The sequence below is a fragment of the Pristis pectinata genome, chromosome 21 (assembly GCF_009764475.1).
Source record: "Pristis pectinata isolate sPriPec2 chromosome 21, sPriPec2.1.pri, whole genome shotgun sequence".
Taxonomy (NCBI): Eukaryota; Metazoa; Chordata; class Chondrichthyes; order Rhinopristiformes; family Pristidae; genus Pristis; species Pristis pectinata.
In genome coordinates this window covers 2,937,791-2,947,803 of record NC_067425.1, presented here as the reverse complement: position 1 = coordinate 2,947,803, position 10,013 = coordinate 2,937,791, and the positions used below count along the sequence as shown (strand labels likewise).

Sequence of the window (10,013 nt, the reverse complement as noted above, 5' to 3'; positions counted from 1 at the left end):
CTCCTCCTCCTCCCGCCAGCTGTTTAACTGTTCACCACCAATCGCCACTAAATCTGGTAGGACTGCTGAGCTTTGAACTGATCTGTTGAGTGAGGCTGCTTTGCTCTGTCTTTTTGCTGTTTAGCACACGTTCCACCTCATGTTAGTTGCAATGGTTCTGCTCCTGATATGACCATCTGAATTCCTCCCCTGAACAAAGGTTGATCCCACTTGTTTGATAGTAATGGTAGAGTGAAATCTACACCAGGCTATTGAGTCACAGGTTCTGGTGGTGGACATTTCTGCTGCTTCTGATGGTCCTTGGTGCCTCATGGATGCAGTTTTAGAGCTGCCAGATCTGTTCCGAGTCTGTTCTGTTCAGCACAATTGTAGTGCCACACATCACATTGGAAGAATTCTTGTGCTGAAGTCAGGAATTGTCTCCATAAGGATTGTTCAATGGTCACTTCCACCAACTCTGCCTTAGACAGATGCATCTGCCACAGAGAAGTTGGTGAGGATGAGGTCAGGTAGGTTTATCTCTTGTGTTGATTCATTCACCGTCTGCTGCAAACCTTCAATACTTGGCCAGCTCAGTATGTGGTAATGAACATTGAAGTTACTCACCCAGAGGGCATTCAGTGCCATTGCCAATTTCAATACTTCTTCCAAGTGTTGGTCAGTGTGGATGAACACCAATTCATCAACCAAGGGAGGATGGAGGTGGATAACCAGAAGGTTGCCTTGCATGTGTTTTACCTGAAGCCATGAGACTTCCTGCCATCTGCAAATCATGCATTTGATGGGCATTGTACAGCTACAAAGGACACTTGTGTTAGGCTTAATGGTTTTAGGTGATTTCATTTTTTAAAATGTTTTTAATACTTTAACTTAAAGTATTTTAATTGCTTACTTTGTCCTTAAATATTCTGAGTACCAGGTACTCAGAAAAACTTTGACAGCTTCAATAGACAAGATAGGGAGTGGGACCTTGCCATCTGTCAAAAGCTTTCAGAAGTGTTCCATGTTCTGGCCCACTCACGAGATCCCATTTCACCATTCGACGTCCTGCCACTGCTCCAAGCCTTGACGAATGGCTTTAGGACTGCCTTGGCCAACAAGGTCGACCTCATGGTAAAAAAATAATGAACACATATGTAACTCACCTTATGTATTGATTAACATCTCTGCCCTCACTAATTGTTTTGAAATTTTAGTAAGTTTGACACATTTTTTGGCACATTTTATTTGTAAGTTCTCCCTTAAACAGACAATTAAATAATGATTCTATGGTCCCCATACATGACTCAAAAGTACGAAAATGGGAATTAACATGCAATTTGCTCTTCCACGAGCAGAACGATGCAGGATTCAGGCAGGACTGTGGCAGACGTGGCATGGCCAAATTTTGGAAGTGATGCTGGATGAAGGAGGAGTGACATGGAACTGAGGCAGGACAGCTGGAGCTGGGAGGAATCAGCACAGAATTCCGCGCTGTCCATCGCACACTTCTGCAGGTCAGATGGACAGCAGTTGGTCCTGGGAAAGTGTGATACTTACACTGTGGGGGGGGGGGGGGGGGGTGGAAACAACACAGACCATGGCTGCATGGGTCTGCAAAGGGAAGAGAAGTTCAGGTCCATAGAAATAAATGTTGCTCCGCAGTGTGAATAGATGGTCGATGTAAAAATTCTAGCAAGCTAGTCCTGCCTTTTGCTTTCTTTGCATTTCCACAGGGAGCAGCACTGGCTCCGTTTGGATCTATCTGCTTCTTCCTGCAGGTTTGCCTCCAGGTCACACACCATCCTGACTCGAAAACCCATCGCTGATCCTTCACCGGCACTGCGTCTAAATCCCGGAACTCCCTCCCCAGCAGTACTGTGGGAGCACCTTCACCAGAAGGACTGCGGCTGTTCAAAAGGACAACTCATCGCCACCTTCTCACGGGCAATAAGTGCGATGCCCACGTCATATGAATGTTTAAAAGAAAGCGAGGCAGCAACTTACGGTGTTGCCTCTCCAGTACATCTCTGGGCTGCCTTCACCATCCAAACCAAGTCAACATCACTGAGGGGAAAGATGGGCTGGGTCAATACCAATCTCTGCAATTACATTCAGCCTTTTCAGTGGCCAGTTATACCCAGACTATGCAATGCAAGTGACAGCTGGGTTTGATGCCCCTGTGCAACCTTCCCTTAATAGGGAGCTAAATACCACAGTCAGCTATACACACATTCCCACTGGACACTGAATTGTCTTCCCACATTTTCATAGTTTCTTCTCCCCCTTTACTTCCGGTCAAGCATCACCATAGCAACACCGACTGCAGAATCGACAGTCTCCCTATAGACAACGGGAAGCGTGAAAACCTTCTCCAGCTCCTGCTTCAGTACCTGGTTCCTGGTCAGCGCACTCCCACTGCCCACGATCCTCCGCACCCCTGACTCAGCCAGCCGTTGGCATGGCAGCATGGCGTGCAGGTTGTCAACGATGCCACGGCACAGTGCCCTCGTCACATGGCCCAGCGAGAGGTTGGACGGGGAGATGTTGGTGACTGAAGCCAGCCTGCTGGGCAAGTGTCTTTCTCCAAACACGGTGGCTTGCACTACAAGGTCAGTGTCAGCAACACTCAACGCAGAGTTTATTGTTTGGGTGTAGATGGTAGGATCAGGCACCTCCAGTCCTGTGGAGCCAAGAAAAAACCCGTCAGACTTTTCTGCCGCCTCAAACCCACCAAGAAACACTGGGGATCAGCAACAATGGGCAGGTGTATTCAGGCACAAATTACGTTGTGTCATTCTTAGAGCAAAGACTTCAGAATCACTCAGTCAATGATCAAAGGCCTGATTTCCACGAACTCTCATGATGGAAGTTTGTTTCTAAACATATCCCACCTGTGTGACTGACCAACCCCACCCCAACAAAGGCAGCAGATAAACCCAACTACTCAATGAGTGAACACGAGGGAATGGAGAGTGACAGTTGTCAGGCTGGATGGATCAACTACCCAAAGTGGTGACACTGCCGGGACAGTCAGGAGGAAAGAGAAACGAGGCAGGACGATGGAGATGAGAGGTTGTAGGGATACGGATGGAATCATTGCTAGCTTGAAACGTATGCTTACACGCTAAACAACAGAGATGGAGGGAGACATGGGAAGGGATGTAGGTGGGGAGGGGCGGGGACAGAGGGGAGAGGGGAAGGGGTGCGGACAGAGAGGGGCAGGGATGGGTTCAGAGATGGAAGGAGACATGGGAAGGAAGTGGATGGAGGGAGAGGCGGACTGGGACAGAGGATGGTGATGGCGGGAGAGATATTTATGATTGTCCATCGGTTTTGTTTTGGTGTGTCCTAGGTTTACCATCCCGCACAAAGTGGTGTCTTACCGAACTCCTGCATCCACTGCTTCAACATCCCAACAAAGGTGGACAGTACGTTGCCACCATTCAGGGCAGCTGCCACTTCCAGATACATCCCATCCAGGTACGGGAAGTATGCAATGCTGCTGGTGGGGTCTGGACGATCTGGTGGCTGGAAGTCACGTGTCAGAGCAAAGCTCAGCTGGGCAGAAGTGCTGATGTTCAAAACTAGAGAGCAAGAAAGATTTTAATTGGTGGCTGCGTAGCAACAAGCATCTGGATATGTTCTGAGAACTGGAGACACAAGAGACTGCAGATGTGAAACGTCTGAAAACGTTCAGCCTGAAACATTGACAACCTTTCCCTCCACTGACCCACAGAGTTCCTCCAGAAGTTTGTTTGTTGTTCTGAGAATTGTCGGCCCTTCAAACCTTAGACTCAGTTCTGACACCTTACTCTGGGATTATTCCAGCCCATCTCCTCTATCACTGACCCTGCGATTTATCCTTGACCTCCATTTCAAAGATTTACCTATTTCCTCTTTAAATACCCCCAACGATCTCGCCTCAACAACCCCCCCACCACGAAAGGCAATTCCAGAGAATCGTCACCCTCTGCAAGAAATTGTTCCTACATACCTCAGCTATCCCCTCATTCCAGGTTCTTCCACTAAAGGAAACATCTCAACATCTACTGTCAGGCCCCCTCAGGATCTAATCTGTTTCAATAAGATAACCCTTCATTCTTCTAAACTCCCAAAAAATATGGAAGGGTCTTTAATTTGAAATGGTGGCTCCACTTCAGCCTGGTCTGCTGAGCATTTCCGGTATTTTCTGTTTTTATTCCAAAGAATAGAGATCTGATTTCTTTAACCAGAGAGGAGAGGAAATCTAGAATCCTGGGTTCTTATTACAGAGAAAGCCAAGAGGAGATTTGAAGGAAGTGTTTAAAACCATGGAGGAGAAGAGAGGACAAGGGGAAGGCATTTCCACTGGAGGTTTCATCAGTAAAGAACCAGAAGGAGACAAGATTTTGACTTTTGAAGAAAGTTGTGATTGGGAACACAAGGTCTGATAGAGCAGTGGAAGCAGATTCAACAGGAATTTTCTACAAGCAATTGGAGGATTGGAAGGGAAACTTGGTAGGGCGGTGAGGAAGAGCAGTGGAGTGGGAGAAATTGGAGAGCTCCTTCAAAGAGTTGGTGCAGGCACGATGGCCTCTTTCTGTTTTATGACCAGAGTTACGAGACACCCCATAAAACACCTTCCAGTGACAAGAATATACTAAATTTTGGTTTCATTTCTAACATTATCATCTTTTAGATAACAACAGAAGCACTGTAAGATGCAAGAACATAGTCTCAGAATAAAGGGTTGGCCATTCAAGACAGATCAGAGGAAACTTCTTACTCTAGGTATTGAATCCTTGGAATTCTTAGAGCTATACAGCATGGGAACAGGCCCTTCGGCCCATCTTGTGCATACCTGAGTTAGACCCATTTGCCCGCATTTGGCCCATATCCATCTAAACCTTTCCTATCCATGTACCTGTCCAAATGTCTTTTAAATGTAGAATTGTAACCAGCGCTATCACTTTCTCTTGCAGCTCATTCCATACACCCACCACCCTCTTCGTGGGAAAAGTTACCCCTCAGGTCCCCTTTAAATCTTTCCCCTCTCACCTTCTAGTTTTAAAAATACCCTACCCTGGGGGAAAAGACAGTGACCATTCACCTTACCTGCACCCCTCATGATTTTTTGTACCTCTATAAGGTCACCCCTTAGCCTCCTATGCTCCAAAGATAAAGGTCTCAGCCTATCCAGTGTAATTCAAGCCCTCCAGTCCCTGTAACATCCTGGTGAATCTTCCCTGCACCCTTTCCAGCTTAATAACATCCTTCCTATAGCCTGCCAACCACAACTGCACACAGTATTGTGTTCCAAGACTCTGGAGGCTCAATTGCTGAGAATATACAAAAGATTTTGGGATATTAAAGGAAGCAAAGCACATGGGATTAGTATTGGAAGGTGGTGCTGAAGTAAAAGAACAGCCATAATATTCTTGAATGGTGGAGCTGGCACAGGGACTGAATGGCCAATCCTGCTTCTCTCTCTTATGTTTAGTTAGAAGGGTCCACGTGTTTGAACACAAGGCTAAGCAAGATGTATTCACTATATGAAGCAAAGCCTTTTGCTCCACTCTTACCTGCATCTGTCTCCTCTGTCATGCAGGAGTAGACGGAGCATTGGAAATCGCCCAGGGCCACACCAATCTCCGTTCCCTCTGGCACACCACACCACTCATGTGTTGTCTTTCCAGCAATTGAACCAGATTCCACAACGTCAGGCAGCAAACATGTGGGAAAGCCGGAGTCCTTTAATCTGGAAGGAACAAAAGTAGCTGAGTGTTGCTGAGATGTTTTCTCATTCTGGCCAACTCAGTGCAGCCATAAAAGAACTATGTTATGACCCAGCTGCAACAGTGAGGGGCTCGACAAAGGAACTGGTGGGACATCCATCATGTCATGTCATGTCATCACGGTCAGCCCATCCGGTGCATTCTACAAAATCTAATCTCTAGCTGGCCAGTTGTGGTTCATTTGGCAGCATGTCTGTCTCTGAATCAGGAGGTCCCACGCTAAAGACCCCAGCACAAAAATCAAGGTCAGCGGAGATGCTATCTTTAAACTGGGACCCTGTTGGCTTCCTGGTTGGATGTACAAGATCCCACAACACTCATTCAAGGAGCAGAGAGTTCTCCGACATATATTCCCCAAACCAGTAGTGCTGAATTATCTGGTCTTTATCACAACTCTTGTTCTTTGAGCTACAGTACTTCCAAAGTGCTCCACTGGCTTAAAGTGCTTTGGGACTTCATAAGGTACTGTGGAGATGCATGCTTATTTATTTTTGGCTCACTTCCCTTTATACCTTTATCCAAAACAAAAACTGATTAATTGAACAAGAATCCCCAGCTCCTTGTGGAAGAGAGTTCATTTCTACCACTCCTGTGAAATGGCCTTTCCTAACTTTACTCCTGAAGCACACAGCTCTGATTTTAGGGTTATGAATCCTTGTCCTAAAACACCCAGTTATGAAGATTCATTGATCAGTGGCCATTTGTTCTCAGATCAACTGCTATTAGCAGGCCATTTCAGTACAAGGGTATAGACACCGAGGATGCAAAGCAGGGTATTTGAGGGAGGGAGGGATTTTAAAATGGGACCAAAGAAAGATGAAAAAAGTATTTATGCACCGTCTCATTTCATCATGTCAGAAGATGTTGCACTTGGTTTGAATGAGTTTAAAGTTAGTTTAAAATTAGTGACGGATGCGAGGCCAGAAATAGTGCCAGTGAGGCCAGAAATAGGAAGATAGCAAGTTGAATACATGGCTAAGGAGCTGGCGTAGGACAGAAGATTCAGGGGGGCCAAAGGCCTTTAGAAGTCAGGGATTCTAATGTTGTTTGAGGTTCTTTAGCTAAGAAAGCAGTAAACTAATCCTACATCTTACTAGCCCAGTCCAAAGGCTCTTGAGAAAACCAGATTTGGTTTGTGTACCTGCTACACTTAATGCATCCTGGGATAACCAGATCTAAAATGGTGGCCACAGCATCAGTGCTGGGGTTCTTCATCAGAATGGAGAAAGAGAGAAAGTCAGTCTGGACAGATGCCGTCTGACCTGCTGGGTTTTCCAGCATTTTCTATGTTCATTTCAGATTTCCAATGTTTACAGTTTTTGTTTTATTTTATTTACTGGAGTAAGTGGGGATGGGTAAGGAGATCCCCTGAATGAATACAAAATAAAAAAAAATCACCCTTGGATAGATTTACTTATTTGAGGTGAATTTGGCAGGGTACTTCCTCATCTAGTTCCCCACCTACCTGAAGCTATAGCTCGTTAATTCTGTAGACATGTCTCATGCTTTCTTGCAGTAAAAGGGTTGTAGTACTGAAACCAGATGCTGCCTGACCCATTGAGTTGTTCCAGCATTTTGTGTCCCAATTACTCCAGAACCAATTACCCTGCAAGATCAGTCTGCAGGGTAGGGAAAAGCCAAGTATATGTAGGTCTCCAATCAAGGATGAAAGATTTCCTTCCATTAGTGAACCAGATAGGTGTTATGACAGGATGGTACTTCTGCCGAGACTGATCCCAGATTTTCATTCCTGATTTTATTTAATTAACTGAACTTCAATTTACATTGTGACATGAACCCATGCCACCGGGCACCAGTCAGGGCTTCTAGGTTAAAACAACAGAACCAAAAGGCTATCGTTCCCATTGGAGAGGACCCTCTCTATGTTAAATTTGAAAGCTTTTATTGAGAAGCAGTGCACCCAGCACCAATCTGCTCCTAATCCAGTGGTAAAATTTGCAATTCCACGCAGGGAATCAGTCGGAGGAATGGAGACAGGGAGATGGCCCACAGGGAAGGGGGTATCTCTACAGGTGTAGACAGCACTTTACCCTGCATCTGACCTATGCTTGACCCAGAATGGGTCAATTCTGACATTCAGAGTTGTCCATCCTCCAGCATTAGCATCAGGCCAAGCAAGAAGATTCATGTACAAGCTATGCGACACGCTTCCAACTCCTGAATAAGAGGAATGCTTCCCCGTCAGAAATTGTGCAGAGGTTTTGTCGCTGATGGCGTTTGACCTTTGGTTTTCCAGTGCACACTTACATTTGCAGATTCCACGTGCCACATCTGGTATTGAAGTATCCCCAACTGGCAGCATTCTGGGCTGACATCAGAGGTTTCTTGAGCCCACACAAGGCAGCAACAACGTAGTCATGGATGGTCCCTGCCACAGTATAGCTCTGCAGAAACTGGTGTCTGGAAAACAGGATAATGTGGTTACTATTGGCCTTCATACAACATGACAATTGCCTTCATGTTGAAACTAAACTGCAAAATAATCCTTGACTTCTACCAGGTTTTGAAACTTCTTAAGGACAGAAGATAAGCAACAGGGGTTTAAGATCTTTACAGCAAGCTGGGCCTGGGTTCTAACTTTACATTTATTCACGGGATGCAGACACCATAGGCAAAGGCTGCATCCTTACAGCAATTGCACTTGGACTTAGTTGTTTACTTGGTTGTTTCACATGGCAGTGCAAAAGCAAAAACCTGTAAATGCTGGGAATCTGAAATAAAACCAGAAGGTGCTGCAGTTACTCAGCAGGCAGGCAGAGAGGAAGTTAATAAATCAGAACTGGAAAAGTGAGAAAACAAGGATGTTTTGAGTGTAGCTAAGAGAATTCACATGAGTCCGAGTGTTGCCCTTCTCTGTGGGTTATGTGGGACAGACAGCCTTAGTTTCAGTTCAACCCAGCTCTTTCTCTGGTAGATTTTTGACTGTATTAGTGCTACTTCATGCACTCACACAGAACTCGAACAGAGTTCCAGCATTTGTAGTTTGAACGACAGCCTAGTAAACCAATATGTTTAAGTGCAATTAGGATGGGCAATCAATGCTCCCACTTTCACAAAGTCCCTCCCTTTCTCAACTTCTTTCTCCATTGCACGGAAAGGTCAGCGACCAATATCCATTACAAACTCACCAATTCCCAGCTTCCTTGACTGTACCTCCTCCTGCCCTGCAAGGACTTCATTCCATTCTTCCAGTTCCTCATCTCCACTGGATCCGTTCTGACGATGAGACTTTCCACACTGGAGCTTCCTTGTCCGTGACTCCCCCTCTACTATAGCTAACAGAGCACTTGCCCACATCTGCTCTCTTCCCCTTCTCTTCCCACTCAGATCAAGATTAAGCTTCCCCTTGTCCTCACCTTCCACTGCACCAAGATACAGATTAAATGAATCCTCCTCCATAATTTCCCCCAAAAGAATTCCACCACCTGACACGACCCCTCCCACCCCCCCCCCCCCCCCCGGCAATCTGAAAGGACCCTTCCTTCTTCAATTTCCTTTCCGCCAATCTCTTCTCTTTTCACAGCACTTTCCCAACCAACCACTGGAGGTGCAACACCTGACCCTTCACCTCTTCCCTTCCCACCATCCAGGTACGGTAGTGTAGCGGCTAGCATAATGGTATTACAGCACCAACAACCCAGGTTCAATTCCGGCTGCTGTCTGTAAGGAGTTTGCACGTTCTCCCCGTGTCTGCGTGGGTTTCCTCCGGGTGCTCCGGTTTCCTTCCACATTCCAAAGATGTACGGGTTAGGAAGTTGTGGGCATGTTATGTTGGCGCTGGAAGCGTGGCAACACTTGTGGGCTGCCCCCAGAACACTCTACGCAAAAGGTGCCTTTCACTGTGTGTTTCGATGTATATGTGACTAATAAAGAAACCTCATATCCTTCCAGGTGAAGCAATGCTTCACCTGCACTTCTTCCAACCTAATGTGTCACATTTGGTGCTCACGTTGTGGGGTCCTCTATGTCAGAAACCGAACACAGATTGGGTGAGTGCTCTGCACAGCATCTCCATTCAATACACGAGGGTGACACTGAGCTTCCAGTTATCTCTCACGTTAACTCTCCATCCCATTCTGACCTCTCTCCCCTATCCTGTACCAACGGAGTCCGATGTAAGTTTGAGAAACAGCACCTCACCTTCCACAAGCTACATGGCAATATTAAATGCAACAAATTCAGATGATCAGGCTTTCCTGTTAGCGTCAGAACTGTCCAGTTCTGAGGAAAGGTCTT

At 46.1% G+C, this 10,013-nt stretch overlaps 1 protein-coding gene across 4 annotated transcripts in view; it reads right to left on the bottom strand.

Moving 5' to 3' along the window:
* Window positions 1–822: 822 nt before the first annotated feature.
* Window positions 823–10,013, bottom strand: part of shpk (sedoheptulokinase) — a 22,550-nt gene continuing 13,359 nt past the window's right edge. For 3 of the 4 annotated variants that reach the window (XM_052035903.1, XM_052035904.1, XM_052035905.1), the window contains exons 5-8: window positions 8,025–8,177; window positions 5,544–5,719; window positions 3,366–3,566; window positions 1,219–2,662 (exon numbers count right to left, since the gene is read on the bottom strand). In XM_052035903.1, coding sequence (XP_051891863.1) covers window positions 2,268–2,662; window positions 3,366–3,566; window positions 5,544–5,719; window positions 8,025–8,177 — 925 coding nt within the window. In that variant the 3' untranslated portion in view covers window positions 1,219–2,267. Of the gene's footprint in view, window positions 1,108–1,218; window positions 2,663–3,365; window positions 3,567–5,543; window positions 5,720–8,024; window positions 8,178–10,013 lie in introns of those variants that run through there. The other variant, XM_052035906.1, reaches the window with a different exon arrangement.